The sequence below is a fragment of the Schistocerca nitens genome, chromosome 3, assembly GCF_023898315.1.
Source record: "Schistocerca nitens isolate TAMUIC-IGC-003100 chromosome 3, iqSchNite1.1, whole genome shotgun sequence".
Lineage (NCBI taxonomy): Eukaryota > Metazoa > Arthropoda > Insecta > Orthoptera > Acrididae > Schistocerca > Schistocerca nitens.
The window spans coordinates 879227166-879253652 of NC_064616.1; the positions used below are offsets into that span (position 1 = coordinate 879227166).

Consider the following 26487-nt stretch of genomic DNA (forward strand, 5'->3'; position numbering starts at 1 on the left):
AACTTTGAGGCAGTCAGTAAGTGTGCATGGGTAGCATAATTGGTAGAACACACTCTGGGAAAAGGCATGGGTTCCAGCTTCAAGTCCTGGTTTAGTACACAATTTTAATTTATCACTAAAATGTTAACTTTTAAATCATTTTTGTGATACCAGATTAGAATGTTTTAGATAACTATGCAATCATGCATGTGTTGTAAGTTTAGGTCCATTGATTGTCAACTTTTTGTCACATACATATAAAATTAAATTTGCTCACTGGACACAACAGATGATATCAAATACCAGTATGAAGATACAAACAGCATCCAATAAAAAACCGTTATGTGTTCCCATATTGGATACCTGCACCAACTGTGTTAGTTTTCTCAAGTAAGATTTAGGACTAAAATTTACTATGCATCTAACTCCAATCTTTTGTAATTTATGGTAACTAGTGTCATATAGCTGTCATAACTTAATCACATTATCATCATTATCAACTACATTATTTACATTTTGTGTAAATTCAGTAATGATGGCTCATTACTTATGTTGAGTTTGTATCCATCTTAAAAATGGCATAATGTGTTTTATTCAACAATAAAGCTAATCTTGTACTTATTCATTGCCCATTCAATCGTTTCCAATCGTACAGACAATACTGACCGAGGATGACAGTTGTTTAAATAAAACACAGAAGCATTTTTGAAAACTGCTTCATACTTGAAAATTTTTAGTAGATAATAACAACATCCAGTCATAAATAATTCGTTGGTAAGGAAGGCCAAGAGTTCAATTAGGTAGTAAATAAGCACTTACCTTTTATGTGTGCAAGAGGCACTTTGTGTATTCCGCTGAATGGTTTGTGTTTCTGAAACTACATTATACAGTCTCAAGCGTTGTAACTGAAGAAATTTCTGAAACTCTTGAAGCTTTTATGGCTACTTCTTTATGTCATACCTTTTGATATTCATCTCAAATTCTTCAATAAACTATTTTTTAAATATTTCTGACTTTTGGCAGCACAAGTGGTGACAAAATTCAGCTTACAGCATTGTTAGCGGACTGGAATTGAAGTCAGAAATAACCTCACAATGAGAGGTTATTTGTACCCACAGCAGAATCAGGGGGAGAATGGTTGGTAGGCACTGACACTGTGTGTGCATATAGCCTCCAACCACAGTCCCAATTCCAACCTGCCATCTGAAATCGAGCCACTCATGTGGGCATATGTGAGAAAAACAAGCCATCAACTGTTCACCAAGGAACCTAAGAATAAAGCCAACAGGTAGCACTCCAAGCTTATTTGCATCACTGATGATATCACTTTCTTCACCCTTGATCTACGTCTACATGCTCCTCAAGCTACCGTATGGTGCAGATTGGAGGGTACCTTGTATCAGTACTACTCAATCCCTTTTCTGTTCCACTCATAAATGGAGCAAAGGAAAAATGACTATCTATAACCTCAATATGAGTCGTCATTGCTCTAATTTTATCTTTGTGGTCCTTACATGAAATGTATGTTTGCGGCAACAGAATGATCTGGAGTCAGCCTCCAATGCTGGTTCTCTAGTTTACTTTGTTTGTGACTTTTGGGTTGAATTCAGAAATTTTTTTTTAATGTTTTTTGCCTGTACTGATATAACCTTTGACATTTTTAGGGGGATAAAATTCTTGTTTGTTTGACTTGTTTCTGTAACATCTTGAATTTAGATATTAAGTTTCATATGTTACTTGTAACCCATTTTTACCTTCATCATTAGTTTTCAGTGATTCCATATTATTTTGCTGCAATATCTCATATAATCTGCTGTGGTTATAATAAATTATTATGAGCAACATATTACATGATACACACTCATATTGACTGCTCTGATTTTGTGTGTGACATTATAATTGAAAATGCATGCACTTACACTATGTTGCTATATAATACAAAATGGTGTTTTCATTGTATGGACACTTGGATGACATCAGTAGTTTCAGTTTTGAAAGAGAACTACACTCCTGGAAATGGAAAAAAGAACACATTGACACCGGTGTGTCAGACCCACCATACTTGCTCCGGACACTGCGAGAGGGCTGTACAAGCAATGATCACACGCACGGCACAGCGGACACACCAGAAACCGCGGTGTTGGCCGTCGAATGGCGCTAGCTGCGCAGCATTTGTGCACCGCTGCCGTCAGTGTCAGCCAGTTTGCCGCGGCATAAGGAGCTCCATCGCAGTCTTTAACACTGGTAGCATGCCGCGACAGCGTGGACGTGAACCGTATGTGCAGTTGTCGGACTTTGAGCGAGGGCGTATAGTGGGCATGCGGGAGGCCGGGTGGACGTACCGCCGAATTGCTCAACACGTGGGGCGTGAGGTCTCCACAGTACATCGATGTTGTCGCCAGTGGTCGGCGGAAGGTGCACGTGCCCGTCGACCTGGGACCGGACCGCAGCGACGCACGGATGCACGCCAAGACCGTAGGATCCTACGCAGTGCCGTAGGGGACCGCACCGCCACTTCCCAGCAAATTAGGGACACTGTTGCTCCTGGGGTATCGGCGAGGACCATTCGCAACCGTCTCCATGAAGCTGGGCTACGGTCCCGCACACCGTTAGGCCGTCTTCCGCTCACGCCCCAATATCGTGCAGCCCGCCTCCAGTGGTGTCGCGACAGGCGTGAATGGAGGGACGAATGGAGACGTGTCGTCTTCAGCGATGAGAGTCGCTTCTGCCTTGGTGCCAATGATGGTCGTATGCGTGTTTGGCGCCGTGCAGGTGAGCGCCACAATCAGGACTGCATACGACCGAGGCACACAGGGCCAACACCCGGCCTCATGGTGTGGGGAGCGATCTCCTACACTGGCCGTACACCACTGGTGATCGTCGAGGGGACACTGAATAGTGCACGGTACATCCAAACCGTCATCGAACCCATCGTTCTACCATTCCTAGACCGGCAAGGGAACTTGCTGTTCCAACAGGACAATGCACGTCCGCATGTATCCCGTGCCACCCAACGTGCTCTAGAAGGTGTAAGTCAACTACCCTGGCCAGCAAGATCTCCGGATCTGTCCCCCATTGACCATGTTTGGGACTGGATGAAGCGTCGTCTCACGCGGTCTGCACGTCCAGCACGAACGCTGGTCCAACTGAGGCGCCAGGTGGAAATGGCATGGCAAGCCGTTCCACAGGACTACATCCAGCATCTCTACGATCGTCTCCATGGGAGAATAGCAGCCTGCATTGCTGCGAAAGGTGGATATACACTGTACTAGTGCCGACATTGTGCATGCTCTGTTGCCTGTGTCTATGTGCCTGTGGTTCTGTCAGTGTGATCATGTGATGTATCTGACCCCAGGAATGTGTCAATAAAGTTTCCCCTTCCTGGGACAATGAATTCACGGTGTTCTTATTTCAATTTCCAGGAGTGTATATAATAATCAATATATAATTTTACTCAAGTGTTCTGAACCATAAACACATTTTACAGTCTTTGTAGAACTAAATTTAAAAATCATCATAAATTTTGACATGTATACAGTTTCTATATACAAGAAGCAGATCAGTTGTAGATTTTATTTGGACTCATTACATTAGACAATACTAACTACAATTAAACAGCAGTTTTAAAATTTTGTTTTCAGGCTTGGAAATTAAAATTACAACTTAGTGATGACAATGAAGTAAATTCATATTTACAGTGTTGGCACATACATTTTAAATTTATTTAAAAAATAGGTTTTGGCTACTACATTATATCAATTATATTCAATTCATTATTCTTTGGTCTTTTCTTCCTCTTCTTTTTCTTGTAGTCTGTGTCCAGTGGCTCCAGTCGAAGCTGCTCCTGCACTGATAAATTTACTATTCCTCTTGGACGGCTCCCTACAATGGAATCAAGATATTCCTCTGTGAAGACAAAACTTTACTTCTTTGTGAAATTTGTGTGCAATATTTTTTGTGGATTGTTAACATACAGCATGTTTTAAATTTTATAATAGTTTCAGCCATCTTAAAGCATTTCTAAGATTATGTTTTATCAGTACCAATATTTCTAATACTTGCAAAATGGTTGCAGTATTCATATTTTACAGCTAAATTAAAGTGTTCATGAAACTTCCTGGCAGATTAAAACTGTGTGCCCGACCGAGACTCGAACTCGGGACCTTTGCCTTTCGCGGGCAAGTGCTCTACCAACTGAGCTACCGAAGCACGACTCACGCCCGGTACTCACAGCTTTACTTCTGCCAGCACCTCGTCTCCTACCTTCCAAACTTTACAGAAGCTCTCCTGCGAACCATGCAGAACTAGCACTCCTGAAAGAAAGGATATTGCGGAGACATGGTTTAGCCACAGCCTGGGGGATGTTTCCAGAATGAGATTTTCACTCTGCAGCGGAGTGTGCGCTGATATCAGCGCACACTCCGCTGCAGAGTGAAAATCTCATTCTGTAAAGTGTTCATGTTAGTAAGTCTTTCAAGTCTTGTGCAGTTAATTTATGTTGCGATGGGAACTAGATTCAGTAATCTGTTTTCAGTGTAAATTTTATATTAATAGATAAAAGTATTACACACTTATTATCTCACCCATTTTTTCATTGGTATTAGTTGAAAAATTAAGATGAAATATTTATTATGTCAATAAGTTCTAAAACATTATGAGAGGACTGAGTGATAAAGAATCCTACAGATGTTGTACAGGCACTTCTTTAACTATATGGAAACGAATTGCATTTTTAATGCCTTTGCTGCTTGTGCCATAACAGCACACATTATCATTCAATTTGACTTAGTAAACAGGATTTTGATGAAACAATATGTAATGAAAGATATGTTGCTCCTCAGTGAGCCAATACAGCAAACCCTTGCACTCAGCTGAGTGAAAATATCAAGCATTTAAACTCAAAATTTTGAGAAATTCTGACAAAGTTTATGCATTTATTTTATTCTGGCATGTTAGACCCTCAGCTACTTCAGTGTTTCTCAGTATCATCACTTGCATCAGTCAATACTAAACCTAGGATATAAAGTTTCCCTCAACATCTAATCTGCCCACCCACTACAAACATGTGTTTGAAGATTTCTGCATTATGTGAAGTATTTAAATACATTCAGTATTGTAAGATTATAATAGGATACTGAGCTACCTCAAATGTGCAAGAGATAGTACCAAAATTTGACCTTTCCTCTGTCTTTATATTGAAAATTTCTAGATGCTACATACTCTAGGTACCGTAGCAAAGACAGTGCCTAGAGGAAGTTTTTATTCCTGCAGTCAAGGAAGTGTCTAGCAGCTGGGCTAAATCTGCAGTGATGTGTGCCTTTTAAGAAGTACACACGTGTCCTGACAAATATCCAGCAGGTCTTCTAATATCATTAAATTAGACAAACAAAGATAATGATATATGTGTCACTGATAAAAATGTCCTTGTCAAGGGTCCCAACTCTAAAACACAAGAAATGAGTGAAACAGTAATGAACTTCATATACAAAATACTGAATTCCAGCGGTTTTAGGCTAGTGATAATTGAGCTATCCAGTGAGTGCAAGTGCAGTCATTCTGAAAAAGTGTTGTATATATTCAGGGTCACCACACAGATAGGGAGTACAGCATAGTTTCTGTTTAGAAGAGTGAAAAAGAAAACATAAGGAAGGAAGTGCTTGTATAAAGACAAAAATCCAACATAGACACAGGAATAGAGCATGGATTACAGAATGGAAGGAAGCCACAGTAATAAATTGTATGTGATAGTGGAATCCTTTGTGAGAAATACTAGCAATAAATGAGAAAAGATAACCACTCACAGTGCTGGCACAATGTAGCGATCTGTGTATGTGTGTGTCCATAGGCTCTGAAGAATAATGTAGACTTGTAAGTTAAGTTATTGTTTTCAAGGTCCTATTTCTGTGCCTTTCCACTGGTCAGTTCATACATACAAAAAGTTTGAAACAAATATTATGATCCTAAGTCTTTCAAAAGCAACTTTATCCACTTTTAGGCAGTGAAAAATAACCTGAAAATCTCAGAAACAGACATTAATGTCTGAATATTGACGCCATTCATACAAAATTCAAAGACTTGGGGATCCACAGGCAGTGGATTCCTTTTAACCTAGGACCTAAGCGACCTCTCCTAGCTTTCTAATTTTGCCCAGCTAATTTTTCTTTCATGCTTGAAGAAGGAACATATTGTTCCAAAAGCTAGTAGAATTACTTTCTATTTTTTGTGTTTGTATAGACAGTACTGGAAGTTGTATGTCATAATGGTAAGCTCTAGGCAGTCTTACTCTCTCTTTGTAATTTTTATAAAAGGTAAACTATAGCTGAAGATGATAATACCTTTGGCTGTTGAAATTTGATGACTGAATGTTAAAACTGAACAGCATACGCTTAGAATAGTGAATCACAAGTGGAACAATTTTGTCCAAATTTGTGATGTATGCCAGGCTTGACCAGAAATGAAAGTGAGAAAAGCAGGAGCTCCAGATGCCAAAGCATCTAGAAAAAATTGAATTTTTGGTGTGGGTCAGGCGAGGTATGTGTCATTTATGTCATTTATGTTAGCATAGTTTCTAGGCAGCAATTGGCGGAGAGGAAATGGTACAGAACTGTAATCTGAGGGTTGTGGGGTGGAGTCCACACTTGGAAACTTTTTCTTTATCTTCAGTTTTTACATGACATATATTACAAATAAATTGAAATAATGCCAAATATTTTATTTATTAATATTTCCATAAAAGGTATGAAAAGGAAAGGCATAGGCAAATTTCGGAGTCCAAATAAATTTACAGTATTATAAGACATACATGAGAATTTCTTGTATAAAATTAGATACTGCTTTTGCTTTACAGATGATGATATACACATGCTGGGGTGATATTCATCATAAAACTGGGTCGGGGGGTAATAATTTTGTTAAAACCTTGCACTCATTATAAACACTGCATATTTACAATTTCATGGTTGTTTTAAAGTTTCTACATGTTACTTGGCCAAGAGCTAACAAGAAAATAAGCTCCAAAGCCATAGATAGCATTGTTACCTGCACTGGGTACCTACTGTTCACATGCAGCTGGTGAGGGGTTCTCGAAGGCCAAAATGAAACTAACAGAGTATAAAGTTATGTACACATTAATTACAACCCCTTTTTGCCAAGTTATTAGCAGAGCCCTCATAGGTGCTGTAAATATAAGCCTTACTTCCGAATTTATTTGAAAACAAAAATTTTCCTTTGCCTTATCTTTTCAAGCTTTTTTATGAAATTTTTACTAAGTATAATTATTGAACATCTTTCGGTTTATGTGCAGTATAAGTAAAGTAAAAATTGAAAATAAAAAAGGTTTCTGCATAGGGACTCATCCCCATGACCCTCGGACTACCATTCTGTACACTTTCCACTTCGCCAACCACTGCCTGGAAAATATGCTAATGTAAATGCCTCATGACTCACTCAACCTGTGCCAAAAAGTGCTATTTTTTCTAAAAACTTTGCCATCTGGAGCTCCCACTTCTGTCATTTTCATTTGTGGTCAAGTAATGCAGATACCATAAATTTAAAAAAGCAGTGATAGGGAGTACACCTTGTCATCCTCATTCACATACTATTTTCTGAGGAAAAACCCTTCAGAACGTGAAACACGTTAAAATATACATTGCTGCAGTGATGCTGCTGTGACAAAATATTTCTACAGATAATATTAATACTTTACTAATGTTAAAGCTAGTTGGGTTATTTAATGTTTATCACACACACTTGTTTTAGCATATTTATACTAGAAAATTCTAAAATTGGTGTTTTACATAATCAGTAAAGAAGCTGCTGCTTTACAATGTGCTGCAGCTTTTCTGAATATATATTGATGAGCTGCTGTTCATCTACTATGAGGGGTAGTCATAAAAGTTTAATTATCACCTCGAAAAAAATAAAGTTAAATGATTATTTTTTTGTTTGTTTGTCTGCAGTTTCACTAGAGGAACTGTAACAAAACAGCACAGACAGTTGATAAAGTGAAGGTGGACTGTGCTATTTTGTGCTTCAGTATTGTGATGCGGGGATTTCAGTGTGTACCAGGGCTGCAGATATGTACCTGGAAACAGATGAAAAATTAATTATGTAACTCTATTTTTCAAGGTGATAATTAAATACACACAACAATTATGTGGGTATACTGATTAATAATGATCATGGCATCCTCTGTGGTAAAATATTCTGAAAGTAAAATAGTCCCACATTCAGATCTCCACATGGGGACTACTAGGGAGAATACATCAGAAAGAAAAAATATCCAGCCTTCTCCAGACTGGCATGCTGATGGCATACCTTAATGTTATTGGTACATTAAGGAACTTAAAAAGAGAAATCGAGAGATTGAAGTTAGGCATAGTGGAAATTTGGGAGTCAGTGAAATGCAGTGGAAAAAAGAATCTGTTTCTGATCAAATGAGTATAAGGTTATCAAAACTAAGTCAAATAAGGGTCATTCAGGAGCATATCTAATAATCAACAATGAAATGGGAAGGCAGCATTATTAACAATAACAGCAAAGTGAATGGATTATCATAACCAAGAAAAACATAAATCCACAACATACTACAGCAGTACAGGTGTACACACATATAATAATTTCAGTATTCCTAACAGAAACACGAGAAAAAGATTTGACAGCTAAAGGGAAATGGGAGAAAAATGAAAAATATAAATACTCAGTGAGGAATGGTATCATGTAGAACATAAAATTCAGCTGATTACAATCTCTCACTGGACTTTTCAGAGTTCCTCGCAATCTAATGTTTTCATAAAACTATTCATTTTAACTTGGATGGTAATAAATAAATATACATTAGGGGATTCAAGACATTAGACAAAAATCAAATTATGTTACCATGAATTACCACTCATTTATTATACTCATATCCATTATGAACTTGAGGTTAATTAATCGATGTTACTCAGACACAGAAGTGATCATTAAAACTGACATGCCATAACCTGAAGACAATATGTGCACATCTTAAGTAATGTAATTAGTAATCCCTCTTCTCAGCAGTACATTAGCTTAGCGTAAGAAACAGTATTTGTCCACAAGTTCAAAGTAAATTAAGAATTTCCATTCTAAACATCTTTTTAGAAAACAGAAAGTAATTTAGAGCATAAACTAGTAACCTGGCGACTTAGAATATCCATTATAATATTGTACTCAACTACACGAGCTGCTCCCTCATTACTGTGAAATATACAGTTCTTCATCTGCAGCTACATACATATCCCACACACAAGTGACCATATGGTGTGTGGCAGAGGGTGCCCTGTACCACAACTAGCCATAAGTAATTCTGGTATCATAGCGAACATGTTAACGACACAACTATGGGTATTAGATTAGACATTGATTACTGGGAACATTAATGATTACTTACACCATTCTATGTTCTGTGCTTACTAAAATTTATAACTTACAATAAATCTTCTCACAAACAAAGCCAAAGAAATTGTACATCTTCAAAATTATTTAACTTTATTCTCAGTTTTACAAAAAAGTCTTGTAATATAGTAAGTTTCCTTGAAGAAACACACTAAGTAATTACAGCTTGTGATACTCTTACAAGTCACTTTTATGGTCCAGGTGGGCACTGACAGACAATATAATGTTTCTCTGCGTGGAACATTTATGGGGCAGTATTTTCCATCAGAACAGAGCTCACTATAGCAACTGACTACAGTAATAATAGTTTTTATTCATCTATATATTTGTCACATATGTACTTATTTTGCATTCAGTACAACTTTGAACAAAAAGTGCTCTTCCACAGCACAGTGAGAAACGTGCAGTATAGTAAGGGGAATGTTTAACAGAATATAACTTCATTTTCAGTTTTGTTCCAGTATTAGTTCAAGCACATCCATATTAAAAGTACTAAAATCAAATGTGAGGCAATCACCAAAAATTATAAACAACAGAGCAAGAAAATCTGGTCACAAATATGGACAATATTTAGCAAACACTAAACATAATTTTGCACTGCTGCATTGTGCATCTGTGTCATGTGTATTCAATCATTTTTGTGAGTACATTCTACATCACCTCACTACATGTGAACAGAAGTTGTGTAAGGTCTGAGTGTGTTACTAACACAATGTACTTAATCAAGTCTGTGGAAGCGAAAGCAGTGCATAACTATCTGACAGGTTAAATGGACTCATTTGTAATGTTTATAAGAGTAAAGTGAAACATCCAATTGTCAAAATATAGCCACAACTTCCAGAGCTGCTTTGATACCAAGAATATCTCTATACCCCAACATTAGATATCAGCCTGATTTGCTCAAGCATGAGGCACATTTCAAACCCAAGTCATGTGTCCAACATGAAACTACACAGACCATTTCTGTTATCTGGTTTATAGCAGTTGCTTAAATCCACTAAGATCTCATTTTATTCCCAATCAGATCCTCATTGTGATTAATTACAGTTTGTTATTCTGATCTGTTCCTTTCATTACAATGTTGTATTCTTCTATTTATTTTATCAGTAAATACTTTTTGTATCTCTTTCTAAAAGTACTTCACCATCTTCATTGTAACTTTTTTCCTTCTCATAAAGCTACATTTTATCTTATAGCTCTGCTATCTGTGTGCAGGTTCAGTAAGCCACATTAAAAATATAGTTAGCTAGCTTATAAATCAATCAATGTGCCAACTCACACCCCAATTTTCCCTTTCAGCTCACGTATTCCTTAAAAAATAATAATAATAAAGTAGCTACAAGCTCCATAAACAAAATAGCACCTCAGGCTGGCTGCTTCTTTATATATTCTTTATTTATCATGCCACAAATAACAAGTGTAGAATAAATTGCACACATCTTTCAAATGTTAACATTTTGTACAAAGTCCATGTATTGCTTTAATATCTGTCTCATTAAATTCTAAGAATATTTACACATTTCTACATAATTCATTTTCAAAGGTATGAAAATAAATTCTGTATTCTGATGGAATTTCTTCACACAATATGAGCAATGAGTTTCCAACAAATAAAATTAGAGCCATTCAAAATACAAAAATAAATTTTCAACTATTTTTTTATGTCGCGTGTATGTCCCACTTCACTAGTGGTTATTCCACCAGACCATGAATTATTTAATGATGTATTCCCTTTCACAGGTGAAAGAAATGAAAGGTCACCCACCGAAGAATGCAAACAACTTTTGCTGAGATTCAAGTTTGAAATGCCATTCACCTCACTTGCCTGGTTAGCTTTGCGTTTATTTTTGTAACCTGCAATAGAAAGCAAAATTTATATTTGCTACAGAATTTGAATTTCAGTTTTATTTATAAATTTTGTCCAAGTCATTTAAATGCATTAGATAATAAGTGATGGATGAGGAGAGAATTATAATGTAGAAATAGAATAAATAAATATGCAGTTTTCATGAAAACCCTGAGACATGCTTCAAAGATGAAAAAAAATTATTTCAGCATAATGATTTTGATTTGTTTTTGGAATAAACAATGTTAGTAACTGCTATCAGACCAAAGCCTGGAAAAAGGGAAAAAAAGGAAAGTGGGGGGGGGGGGGGGAGGAGGTGATATTACCACCTTGAAATGGGACTACATCAGTGTCAGGTAAAAGAAGCAGAATATGTACGCTAGTCAATAGATGACTTTGGATAGGATATGCATCACCCTCCAAACTTCCAGCTATGTGGAAATAAATGGATAATATATGCTTACTCTATTTACAGTACTGGAGATTTGCAGTACTGATAGAGCTTCCATAGTGGAACTGTGAAATATAATTATGATGATGGAGGGAGATGAAGTGTCATTGAAAGTTGTCTGCAATCGTTTATGAAAAAGGACAAATGAGACACATTTATAGACAACAACAAAGATGCAACAGATGTACTAGAGGAAATAAAAGGTGATATGAGGATTGAATGAAGAAGCAAAAGTTTTGAAGAAAATGTATATCAAACCAAGAGATGGTAGAATTCACTGATATCCACTGAAAATATGACAGTTAATTCCTTTCTAGAAATTTTTAATATGCCAGTTGGATATCAGTCTTCTTAGATGGATAACACCAGCAAATATTAACAGAATTGAAACATCCTAGCAGATTAAAACTGTGTGCCGGGCCGTGACTCGAACTTGGGACCTTTGCCTTTCACGGGCAAGTACTCGTGAAAGGCAAAGGTCCTGAGTTTGAGTCTTGGCCTGGCACACAGTTTTAATCTGCTAGGAAGTTTCATATCAGCGCACACTCCACTGTGGAGTGAAAATCTCATTCTATTAACAGAATTTATGGAATATATGATATGTTAAATACAAGACAACCCTGTACCAAGAATAAAAGGTTTGAGAGAACAAGAAAAATATGTTACAGGCATTTGTAAAACATTAATAAGTACATCTACAATTAAAACATTTCACAGTATGCAATATGTGCTACAAAAAATATTGCCAGCTCTGACAATACAGTGAAAATTGTGTGGCATCTTATCAAGCAAGAAACAAATTAAAAACACACTTCAAAATAAATTGTTGTTATTTCCATAAGTTACATAATTCAGTTAAATTTTCATCATGGGAACATACAGCCAGCGAGCACTCTACTTGGCAAAGTATCTTGTGCAAAGCATGCAAATATTGGTAACCCAACATTTGTTCAATGTAATAAAGTGACAAAAATAGACACTGAAAAGTATTAACCCTCGGCTGCTGTGGTAATCATTATATACCAGTAGGTGAAAGTAGGTGAAACAAAAGCAAAGAAAAGTTATGTGAACACACAAAATATTCTTGGCCATCTTTTCAAAGATTACCTACACCAAAATCATCAGGAGCAGCTGACTGCCATAACTGCTAGTGTAGTGGTCTTTTATAAAACATTGTCATCCTATGATTGGTTGACATTCATGTGATGATGTACTACCACATTGTATTGATGTCTGCAGTGGGAGGATGCTAGGGGTACCACCACTCCGTTTGTACTCTAAACAGTTTTGTGAATTTCTTGTAATCTTTCAATGTTGTGACCTTGCCTCTGTGCAACATTAAAATTAGAGCTTTTTTCTCATGTAAAGTAGTTGTTTGTCCATTATGACCCCGATGGCTCCTTTGATAACAGAGTCCTAGTGAGAAGATGCGTGGACATGATTTTTTTATCAGTCATAATTTTATGTTTATTTGTGAGACTGTACAGATGGTCTGACTGACATAGTATCTTCTTCCATAGTAATGAAGAATGTTATAAATTCCAGGGATCCAGGGAACAAGACTATCCTTTAACTGTGGACACCATCTGTTTTAACTTCTTGAGTATTTAGAAAATATGTCTTAATGTCTTGACTGCCCAGGACCCTACCTACTGTACTATATATAGACCTGCAGAAAGGAACATATCTGCATTTTGTTTCTTACAGTGTGCCAACCTCATTTCTTGATCCTCATAACTGTTCATCGGATCATATGTTCCTGTGCTACATACTGACTTCTATGTCAACACACAGAGCTTGCAACAGTCAGTCCATAAGAGAGTGGTTTTAAATACACTAATACAAAAAGCTGCTGATTGTTTCTGACAAAAAGCACTTGGATTCCGTGATTAAACATGTTCCAAAAGAATGGCTATATGGATCAACACATCAAATGGTACTCTATAACAAACAAAAAAAGAAAGACGTTTAACAATCATGAGATAATCCACATGTTGTGTTCCTTGTTTTCTTTGAGGTTACATGTAGTAAAATAGGTATGGTCCTAGGTAAAGTGCACTTCATGCAGAAAATTGGTGGCACATTACAAATAGAAATTAGAAAAAGTCAGAAGTTGCAGATCACAGTCCCACAAATAATTGTAAATTATATTTGATGAAACGTACATCTTAATCCATCTGTCACCAAAGAAGCTGTATAGATCACAATCTGTGACAGTAGCTTCAACAGGAACAGTGACTATAACCTTGGTGATGCATGGAGGCAGGCTCTCAGTGTTGAGAGACTAGAGAGAAGTGCCAACACAAGTGATGATGCCACTGGCATCCCTCTACTGCAGACAACGTCACATTCTCTGGCAGCTCGATGTCACATAGATGTAGATTAACTAATCATAATCACTACTGATTATAAAATGGCACAATAGCAGCATAAATCCTGACAAAGCTCATGGAGGTAATAGCTGATACACAAAGCTTTTACTTTCATTAAACATAGAATATTTTAATAAATTGGTCCTTCTTTGACCTATGATTTTCCCAATCATTGTTTGGTTGTTTGGTTTTATACATGAATGCAAATTCTCCTGGCATATACTGCTGACAATACTTCTTGGGTTGGCTTCACACACACACACACACACACACACACACACACACACACACACACACAACAAATCTCAGGCTGGGAAACACTACAAATTATACTGTAGTGTTCTAAAGAGTGTCATTAAAAAATCCAAGAGAATGTTTATTAAATCTAATATTAACAATTCAAATAATAAAATATAAACGGTTTATATGGTGGTCAAAAGGAAGACAGGAAAAATTAAAGAAGGTACAGACAGTATCGACTCCCATAATGGGAGCATGGTATATGAAGGTGATACAGTTGCTAATATCTTCGACGACCATTTTTTGACAGTAGCAGGTCAAATTGGCTGTAAACGGTCTAGAGCTGAAGCCATGAGTCTTGTGCAAAAAAAACCAGTGCAGAACAAAATTAGTCAGATGCATGTACCCTATATTACAACCAAAGAGATTGATAAGGTAATAAGAAAATGAAAAATAAAAATTCCATTGGTGTGGATAACATATCTATCAAAATACTGAAGTGCTGCTGCAAATTTATTCTTGAAGTTCTCTGTCACATATTTAATGAGTCCATAAATCAAGGTACTGTCCCTAATAGCCTCAAATATGCAATTGTGAAACTGCTGTTTGAAAAAGGTGATGAAGCTGATGTTTCCAACTACCAGCCAATTTCGTTGTTAACAAGTCTCTAAAAAACTAGGGAAACTAATGTTCAAGAGAATCATGGATCATCGAATAAAAATAAAATCCTTAATAAAATCAGTGTGGATTCCAAAAGGGTACTTCAGCTGAACACACCATTTTCTCATTTGTCAACCAACTCCTTGAATCCATAAACAATAAAATATCACCTGTTGGAAACGTCTGTTGATGATGATGATGATGATGATTAGTTTGTGGGATGCTCAACTGTGCAGTCATCAGTGCCAGTACAAAGTCCCAGTTTTCACACAGTCCAATTTTTCACATTCCAATCTGACCACTGTCATGAATGATGATGATGATATTATGATGACATGATGAGGACAACACAAACACCCAGTCCCCAGGCAGAGAAAATTCCCAACCCGGCCGGGAATTGAACCCAGGCCCCTGTGATCCAGAGGCAGCAACGTTAGCGACTAGACCATGAGCTGCAGACAGAATCTTCTGTGATCTGTCTAAAACATTCAACTGTAGGATGAGAACTATGGATTAAATGGTAAAGTAAGGATGTTTCTCAAGTCATATCCCAATGACAGAAAGCAGAAGGTAGTATTGAACAATTCTGCAATGCCACCTGCCTGCTCTGACTGGGGTACAGTAAAATGTGGAGTGCCACAGGGCTCGGTGATCAATGATCTGCCATGCTGTATGACACAAAAAGCACACTTCTCCATTTGCTGTTGACACAACCATTCTGATTGACAAAACACCCAACTGCAGTCTAGAGAACACTGTGACCACTGTATTCAGAGAAGCTCTAGACTGGTTCACTTCAAATGGTCTGTTACTCATTTTTAAAAAGACTCAATTCATTCAGTTTCAAACAGCAAGTAAAACCAGGAAAATATTTAAATAAAATGTGATGACAGAGAAGTATTGAGAGTTGAGTCTTCCAAATATCTGGAATTACACATAAACAACAGTCTAAATTGGTCAGTTCACATCAACAACCTATGTTAAAGACTGAATTCAGCAGCATTTGCCATTCGCTAAATTTCATCTGCTTGTGACTTGGAAACAATTAAAGCTGCATACATATGATATTTCCATTCACTTTGATATATGGAATCATATTTTGGGGTAACCAGTCATGAGTTAGCAAAGTCTTTATTGCATGGAAGAGAATCATCAGAATTACGGCTAAAGCGCACCCCAGATGCTCTTGCAGGAATTTATTCAAATAGCTCAGGATCCTCACCATGCCACCTCACTACATATTTCACTAATGTGCTTTTTGAACAATAATCATACAGTTTACCAAATAAACAGTGAATATCATGATCATGATACAAGAAGTAAACATGATCTTCACAAAAGAAATCTCAGCATGGTATGGAAAGAAGTACATTATTCAAGCATAAAAATATACAATACACTTCCATTTCATGTTAAATCAGTCATTTGAGATGTGACTAAATTCAAAAAGCAGATGAAACTTTATCTTTTGAATTCTTTACAGGAATTTTTTGGCAGAGTGTAAAAATTAGTACAATGTGTTTTATTGTAAGCATTCCTATAAGCACTGACTATATAGCACTGGCATATCAATTGATGACAGAATGCTTTTAATATGTATTAGAATGCAAGACTTAAAATTTGTTTGTGTAATCATTATTACTATTATAATCTGTGTTATTGTTTGAACACTTGAACATCGTGTATCTGTTTGTATATTATTTAGTTTGTAAGCCTCATGACCATTTAGATCTGGTTATTACTGTAATAACCTGACACGTTCTTCATTGTAGTGACACACTTGCATCAAGGATGTACGGAACACAAAAATAATTAAGTAAATAGAAGTGCAGCAGATTCTTATTTTAAAGCAGTGGCTTCTTTTATGATTATCTAAGACAATACAGTGCTGTCTTTTCAAACGTAAACAAACAATGACAAGTGCCTCTGTTAAGCAAAATAATACATCAGTTTTTAATGACAATTACATATTAACAATCTACAGCTGCAGTTCATCATAGCCTCTCTGTGATAGTGACCAAATGCTTATAGTTGTTTCACATGGTGGAATATGTAGAGGCAAGTAAGTAAATTAAATGAATGAAGGAATGAATGAATGAATTTAGTAACACCACTTTGTTTTTCTTTGTAACAATATGGGAAAAAACTACAGAAAAATGCAGAAAGTTTAATTTGACTTTGAATGTAATACAGAATAGTGGCAATATAGTGGAAAGAGAGAGGGCTGACTGCAAGTCTGTACTTGGATCAGATGGCAAGGGTGCAAATAGGAAATGAGACCTTGGAAGACAGCAATATCAGGAGAGGGGTCAGTCAGGACTGGTGTCTCTCGTTGATACTATTTAATATTTATTTTGAGGAAATAATGAAAAGTTGTTTGGATTGGAAAAGATGCATCAAGATAGATGGTTGGAAAATAGAATGCATAAGATACACAGGTGACATGGCGATTCTTTCAGAAAATGGAGAAATGCTGACTAAAATACTAAATGAACTTAATGAACATTGTATAAAAATAAACAAGAAGAAAATAAGTCATGGTTACAGGCTTAAAGAAAAGAAGAGCGAGGTATAAGTTATATGATAGCACTCAATTATTTAGGAGTTGGAGTACGGCAGATATTCATTGTGAACAGGACATCAAAGTCAGACACTGCTGAAAGAGGCATTTCAAAAGCAAAAAAATTCTTAGCTAATGGTTTGTACACATAATTAAGAAAGCAATTAGTGGAATACCTGATATGGAGCATGGTAATTTACAAAGCAGAAACATGGTTATTGAGAAAGCAAGACAAGAAATGAAGCTTGTGAAGTGTGGATATGGCACAGAATGGAGATCAGCTGGATTGATAGTCTGGAATGAGGAGTACTGAGAAGAGTTGGAGAAGATCGATGTTGCTGACAGTGAAGAATAGGAAGCTAAACTGTATAGAACATAATTTGGGACAAGACTGCCTTCTAGTAGAGGCAACTGAATGTTTTATTCTGGGTAAGACAGTGAAGGGCAGAAGAAAATACAGAATCCTGGATGACTTTGGCAGACCACAAGGAGGGACCAAATGATGAATAGGAAAGCAGAAGACAGAGAAGCATGGGGGGGGGGGGGGGGGCTATGAAGCCTAAACCTGATGATGATTGAATATGATATCATCATTGATCATGATTGAATATGATATCGTCAGTAATGAAGAGAGCACAATGAATAGATCCTAATGACACTAGGCTTCTTTACTTAACTCACTAGAAACTAAGGAAATGAAGACTTTGGACATTTTGAAACTTCATGCTAGATTAAAATGGTGTACCATATTTAGAGTCAAAACCAGAATTTTGCCTATCTCACACAATGCATTTGCCAAATGGACTGTCCTAGATAGAAGAGTCAGTAAGAGCAATTCCCATGGAAAGCAAGGACACGGGTTCCAGATTTAATCTGCCACAAAGTTTCAAAACAACACACACTCCACTGCAGAGTAGAAGGATTCTAGATACACACATATTACCTCTGTGCCAAACTATCAGTCTAGAAACAAAAGGTAAAAAATGTCAACAATTTTATATTCTGTAGAAAACTCATAAAGAATTTATTGTTTTACGTTGAAGGAACGATAATGTCAGAGAAACAAATATTTCAGCAGAATTGTGGAAATTAGCAACACTGTACAGAGTATCTTTTCTATGAGTTACCAGACAAATTTCTGTGGTGTTTCTGAAGATACTTTCAATATTGTCCTTGTGATGCATATGTGGAGTCTATGCACACAGAAACTGTTTCTGTGGTATTTTTTGTGAGTGCTAGTGTACATAAAATATTATTTTTGCTCCAGTTAAAACCAAAATATTGTCTAAAATACAATTCTATTCATTAAGTAAATAGAGAAATTTAACGATATTTATTGAAGGTGACAGAAAAAAATAAATAATTCAGTGCAGATTCTGTGTTGTCTTCACAGTCCTACCAAGCGGCAGTCTTATTCAGTGCCACCCATTATAGGGGGATAGAGAGGGCTCATGCCTACCCCCCCCCCCCCCCCAGCCACACACACACACACACACACACATAAAAAAAAATCGCAATTGTTGGCGTTGTCATTGCCAAGTGTTAAATCAATACATAAAGCAGTGTGTTTGTGGGGAGGGGGGGGGGTGTTATAACCTCAGATGTGGGGAAAAACATGTTTTTTCAGTCCATGCTGTATAGGGTTCCCTGCACAACAGATGTGTTGTGTGGGAGTAGCATTGACCTATCTTATTGACCTGCTCTGCAGGGCAGTTCACACGTCAGAGCTGCGGAACAGTTTTCCAGCCCCATATGTGTAAGCTGACCTGCACGGTAGGTGTGTTGTGTTAGAGTAGTATCGACCTGCATTGCATGGCAGCCTACACATCAGGGACAACCAATGATTTTTCAAGCCCCTGACATGTAGGCTGCCCAGCATGACATGCACGTGTTGGGAGTAGTACTGGCATGCTTCGTGAACCTGTTGTGCAGCAACTGCACACGTGGATGGGGATGACTGGGGAAAGGTTGGGATAGATAAGGGAGAGTAGGGAAGACAAGATGGACAGAGAAAGGAAGTGGAGAACTAGATGGACCCAGAGAGATGGGAGAATAGTAGTAGATGGACAGAGATGTTAAAGAAGAGAAGATGGACAGAGTGTGGAGAAGGGTATCAACAGAGAGATGGGGGAAGGAGAGGGTGGCCAGACAAAGGTGGAGGAGGAGATGATGGGCAGAAGGGATGTGTGTGAGGAGGAGACAAAAAAGAGGGGGGGGGGGGCAGGAGATGACTTACACACATGAAGCCACAGGGAAAAGTCTAAAATAAACCTTATCCATGTACATATTACCACCACTGCACTTCATTCTACATCTACATCTCTATGAATACTCTGCATTTCACAGCAAAGTACCTGGCAAAGTGTTCATCAAACTACCTTCAGGCTATTTCTCCCTCTTGCACTCTTGAACAGAGCACAGTAAAAATTAAGATTACGTCTTTCCATGAGAGCTCTGATTTCTCTTACTTTATTATGCTGATCATTTCTCCTTATGTAGGTTGGCATCAATAAAATACTTCCACATTCAGAGTAGAAAGTTGGTGACTGAAATTTTGTGAAAATATATTGCCACAATGGAAAACAGCATTGTCTTAGTGATTGCTACCTCAACTTGCTTATCATATCTGTGATTCTCTCTCCCTATTTCGTGATAATACAAATGAAGCCACTGCCCTTTGAAGTTTTTCAATGTCCTCCATCAATCCTACTGGTGAGGGTACCATTCCACACAGTAACTCTCTAGCAGAGGATGGACAAGCATAGTGTAGGCAGTCTCTTTAGTAGACCTATTGCACAGTCTAACTGTTCTGTCAATAAAACACAGTCTTTGGTTTGCCCCTCCACAACATTATCTACTTGATCATTCCAATTTAAGCTGTTTGTTATTGTGATTCCTAGGCACTTAGGTGAATTAAAAGCCTTTATACTTGTATCATTTACCATGTAATCAAAATTTAGCAGATTCCATTTAGCACTCATTTGGATGGCCCCTCATCTTTCATTATATAGTCAAAATTGCCGCTTTACCATACAGATATCTTATCTAAGTCATTTTGCAATTGGATTTGCTTTTCTGATGAGTTTACTAGATGGTAAGTTACAGCATCATTTACAAATAATCTAGAAGGGATGCTTACAAGGGAACCTCCCCATCGCACCCCCCTCAGATTTAGTTATAAGTTGGCACAGTCGATAGGCCTTGAAAAACTGAACACAGATCAATCGAGAAAAAAGGAAGAAGTTGTGTGGAACTATGAAAAAAAATAAGCAAAATATACAAACTGAGTAGTCAATGTGTAAGATAGCCAACATCAAGGAGAGTGTGAGCTCAGGAGTGTCGTGGTCCCGTGGTTAGCGTGAGCATCTGCGGAATGAGAGGTCCTTGGTTCAAGTCTTCCCTCGAGTGAAAAGTTTACTTTCTTTATTTCCCAAAGTTATGATCCGTCCATTCGTTCATTGACGTCTCTGTTCACTGTAATAAGTTTAGTGTCTGTGTTTTGCAACCGCACCGCAAAACCGTGTGATTAGTAGACAAAAGGACGTGCGTCTCCAATGGGAACCGAAAACATATTTCCCCCGGAACACATCTCACGTATTTAATGCACTCTCGTCCAAAGTAGCGAACAGTCAACTGCCAGCCAGGGAGCCTCGTTATCAGGAATAACCTCTCTTCCGTGTGCTGTAGTCGACTGTCATCATGTGTTTCGATGTTTGTTTAGGTGTAGCGTCCCCATACTACGGCGCAGTTACCTTGCATCGGACGGACGGACAGACAGATAATAATTGTCTGAAAATAAAAAATTAAACTTATTCACTCGAGGGAAGACTTGAACCAAGGATCTCTTGTTCCGCAGGTTCTCACGCTAACCACGGGACCACTGCGCTCCTGCGCTTACACTATCCTTGATGTTGCATATCTTGCGCATGGACTACTCAGTTTGTATATTTTGCTAATTTTTTTCATACTTCCACACAACTTCTTCCTGTTTTCTCGATTGATCTGTGTTCAGTTTTTCAAGGCCTATCCACTGTACCAACTTACAACTAAATCTGAGGGGGGTGCGATGGGGAGGTTCCCTTGTTAGATTATCTCCTAAATCAGTTGTGTAGGTTAGGAACAGCAGAGTGCTATAACACTTCTCAGGGGAATGCCACATGGTACTTGTGTTATTGGATGGCTTTTGTTGATTATTATGAACTGTGACCTTTCTGACAGGAAATCATGAATCCAGTTGCACAATTTGAGACTATATCCCATGTGCAGACAATACTATTAGAAGTCTCTGTTGAGGAACGGTCTCAAAAGCCTTCTGGAAATCTAGAAATATGGAATCAATCTGAGATCTCCTGTCCATGTGAATACAGAGCTAGTTGTGTTTCGCAAGAATGATATTTTATAATCTGTGGTGACTATTTGTCAATAGATCATTTTGTTCAAGGTAATTCATAATTTTCGAACACGGTATGTGTTCCAAAATCCTACTGGAAATCAACATCAGTGATAAGGATCTGTAATTCAGTGGATTATTCTGATTTCCTTTCTTGAGTATTGGTGCGACATGGGCAACTTTCTATCTTTAGGTACAAATCTCTTGTTGAGCAAACAGTTACACATGATTGCTAAGTATGGAACTATTGTATTGGCATACTCTGTAAAGAACCTAATTGGTGTACAATCTGGGCCATAGGACTTGCCTTTATTAGATGATTCAAACTGCTTCATATTCAAATACATCAAAGGGCAATACAGAACAGATTTGACAGCTACCTTGGGGAAGCGTTTCACTATTGACAGGAGCATAAATTTCAAGATGATGTGCTATCCAACACAAAACCAGAAAAGAATCTCAGTTTTAAATAGATATCTGGAAATTGACATTCAAATGCCAATAACGTTTGTTACAAAAATTCATCATTTGAACATTCCTGTGGCTGCTGCACTTACGTACTGCAGATCACCATTCATAGACTCTCTGAATGTGAATGTGCAACATGAACAGAGATTTTCAGAATACAATAATACTCCTGTCAAAGCAGTTTTCATTTCTCCCAATTAAAAAAATATATATATATATAACTAAAGCTACTTTTTGAAAACTATGAAGGGACTATTTTTTTATGGCGCTGTACATCTTGAAGTAGAAGTGGAAAACAGAATTTTGTGTGCTTTAAGGAGAAGTAAGGAGCGTGATGTAAAAATTTAGTAACCCGTTTTAGGCTCTGCAGAATTATATGACATTTCCAATAACAAAATGTACTGCTGACAAATCATTTAACACCCACAGGCATTTGAACATGTGGCAGAGAAGCACAATTAGTGAAAAGCATATTTAAAATATGTGCTTATTAATTTGTCACAGAGAGATGATAAAAGATATTGTAATGGGGCATACTTTGGGAAGATGTGGGCAAGCAGCCCTCTTCTGGAGGTGAGTGGAAGTGTAGACAATTCAGGTGGCCAGTCAGTTGCCAAAACTCGTTATTAACAATTATACATGAACATAGTGTAATGCACCTGTGGCAGTGGTAAGCAGTGTTCCTCAGATGCGGGCATGCCAGCATGGATGTGCCTGCAGTGAGAGACAGCACGGTAGGACAGCGATGGGGCAAATGGTTGCCAAGGCTAGGCAAGCTAACTCAGAAGAATTATGCTGCTGATGAACACAGAAATACAGGCTGGATAGCAGCTATGGTTGGTGGCAGTGCCTAAGGGTGCGAAACTGCCTGGAACTAACTGCGTGGTCCAGACCAAGAGCCACAGCAGACTTCTGGCTGCCTGAGCTGAGGCAGTCAGATGGCAGTTGTTGGATCACAGTCCAATGATGGCAGCCGGAGTTGCCACAGATGTTCGATGACAACTGACTCTGTCTTTCAATGACCGGGGTCCTGCTGTGGTCATGTGGCAGTGTGTCAAACAACAGAAGCTTCCTGAAAGCTGTTCCATTCCCACGACAATGGCATGCAGGAGCATTGGTACCAGAGTGGTGGTGTCTGCCAAATTGCTGTATTGGCAGAGGTGTTCTCTGGCTAGCAGGCTGTGACTGTGGCCTGATTATGATTCTGGGCTGCTTTTCATACTGCTAAAGTTCTATATCACTACATTTCCTCCCTGCTTAGATTAATCCAGACTACTCGATTACTGCTTAAGAGAGTGGCTGCAACAGAGACGCTGATCTGTCCAGCACTGTTTCTATACTTTACATTCATCTGCATGAATTCAGAGTAAACACTTATTGCTTAACTTCTCCCCTTTGCATGTCTTTTTTTCTTTTTTATATCATGCTGTACACACGATATCACACTTAGGATGCTCAAATGTGGAGTTTCTAGGTCCCTTGTTTTGTTTTCACCACTTTGCTTTACTCAGTGGGGTTGAGTCACTGGTGCTGACATGACTACTATGGATATGCAGGTTAAAGGAAGATAAAGATTGGATTTGGGCAACTCTGCATCTGAGGTGGCAGTACACAGTGCTTACTATCATCAGAATTATGCAGGCAGCCAATGTGCTGGATCCTATGGTGATGAATCGGTGGCAGTGTTGGGTTCAATATTTTTTCACATGATCATTCAGATGTTCCATCATTGAGCAACTGTTTTGCGCTGCTTTCATCTGATCTTAAGTAGGTTAGGTTTTCCTCAGGCAGGATCTCAAATGGTAGGTCTAGCAGGTAGATTGATAAGTAGTTGGTGTTTAGTGTTGTGGTTCTGGTGATTGTGAGGGGCAATTGGAAAGTAGGCCCTGAGATGTTGCATCATGTACCATTTATCAACAATTACTTCCCCTGCAGTTTTATTTGCTGTGTGCTGCCAAAATAACCTCGTTCATAGTGGGTACAAATGATAACTACCAATTCTGGTACTGAGAATAGCCTTAGATTTTGGAAGAAATCAGTTCCACTTGTAATAACCTCGTTGGGCACTCTGTCGCAAGGCTTCTCAGAGTGAAACAGTGTGTACTCGTGAGACTCAGGAACTCTGTGTATTCTTTTTGTGAGGTAGACAGATTTGCTTAGCTCAGCACTGCAGTAACTCTGCAATCGCAAGTAGTACTTCCTCAGATCTCCCATCACCTTAAATGACTAGACTGACTTAGAAAATGTCCATCATAATGAATCCTTAAATCTAGAGCTAAACACCAAAATGTATCACAAACAAACATACTCAGTCTCATTAACTGGCAATATACTTCTTGTTGCAAGTCTACTGATCTACTTCTACACAAACTAAATAACTAACTTAGCAAAATAGTACATGTACTGCACCATATAACATTGATATTTCCTTTCAAAATTAAATTAGACATGCTAAGGTTCTACTAACATTGTGAATAAATTTTCACCTGAAAATTCTCTTAACCTATTACCTAAACAAAAATGTTTCCTGTGAGCTTCTCTCATAAAAGCATAGCAACAACATATACTAACAAATATCCCTGATAACTAATTATAAAACACAAAAATTAGTTCCCCAGGTTACCTCGTGGTCTTAGGCATACAGCTGTGTTGGGCCAGCTGCTGGCACATACTGCTTCACTTGCTTAGTTTTACCTTTCTTTCTCATCTTTTCTCCTTTCTAATGGGATTTGCTGATGACTCACCTTGGCTTTTTGAGTGCAAGGAATACAGCTCTTTACACAAAGCGCTACATCTTGTATCCCTGTTGGTCACAATAATTTTCCACAATGCAGCAATCTGTGGCACATCGCCCACTATGCCCTGCTAATATGTAATCATGAGCCTGCCTCAGTACGTCATTTATCAAACTTGCTGGCATAACTATGTGTCACCCACATCATGTTTGCTTGTACAGCGCCCCATTGAGTTGTGCTTACCTTGTGAACTGCTGACAAACTGGGTTGGGAGCGTGAGCTCTGTGCCATTCTTCCACACTTACTCCAATACACTCTATGGTGCGTATTTTGCAGCTAAGTCCACCAACAGAATATCACAGCTATGTGTATTCTATACTGAAATCCCTGTTAAAATCCTCTTCCTCCAGCACCTGTAGCTATTGGTGCACCTTTTGATAGCCTCACCTCTTCCAAACCAAAATTGTCTCCACTGTCTGGCACTACACAGCTTCCATCAACTTCCCATATAAAAAATAAAGTATGTTGTATGAAAAATCGTTGATCCAATTCCTCTTTCTATAGCAACAACTCTACTACATACAAAGTATTAATTGGTAGATCATCTACTACATTTATTCAGAGTGGCCTTCCTGAACTTTTTGGTACTGTATCTCACAAGTTGAGTCTAACAGACCACGTACACAGTTTAAATGGCTTATTCAATGTCTCAAGTGTTTGTTGTGACAGTTCAGTTCTTTCAGCAGTAATATCAAGATGGAACGATGTTCCACCCAGCTCCACTGTGCTCAACTGTAGATCAACTTTGATGTGATGTTTAACTAGGAAGTCTAGTCCAAGAATGATACAACTTATGTGTACACTAGGGAGAACATCCACACACACCCTGAAATTCCCGACCCCCCCATTCAGAAACCCAACAATGCCAAACCAAATGAGTGAAGACCATTACCACCGTCACTGCTTAGTATTCAATGTTAGGGGTTCAAATTCATGGTGCCAATTACAATCTGGCTAGTCATAGATATCTATGATCCTGTATCCACCAAGAACTTACAAAAACTGAGCTCAGGCAGTCAGATGGCAGTTGATGATTCATGGCCTGAAGATGGTGGATGTGGCTCCATCATAAGTTCGGTGACGACTGTCATGGTCTATGCATCATAGTATGGTCCAACTGTACCAATGATGAAGGACTACACTTGGTGGTTTAAATACACCACTGGCCATTAAAATTGCTACACCAAGAAGAAATGCAGATGATAAACGGGTATTCATTGGACAAATATATTATACTATAACTGACATGTGATTACATTTTCAATTTGGGTGTATAGATCCTGAGAAATCAGTACCCAGAACAACCACC

The 26487-nt window shown here is 38.0% G+C and overlaps 1 protein-coding gene across 4 annotated transcripts in view; it reads right to left on the reverse strand.

Annotated features, from left to right (window-relative positions):
* Nucleotides 1-3629: 3629 nt before the first annotated feature.
* Nucleotides 3630-26487, reverse strand: part of LOC126249798 (osmotic avoidance abnormal protein 3) — a 387840-nt gene continuing 364982 nt past the window's right edge. For 2 of the 4 annotated variants that reach the window (XM_049951486.1, XM_049951487.1), the window contains exon 17: nt 10841-11250. In XM_049951486.1, the coding sequence (XP_049807443.1) occupies nt 11048-11250 (203 nt within the window). In that variant the 3' untranslated portion in view covers nt 10841-11047. Of the gene's footprint in view, nt 3862-10840; nt 11251-26487 lie in introns of those variants that run through there. The other 2 variants (XM_049951490.1, XM_049951488.1) reach the window with 2 other exon arrangements.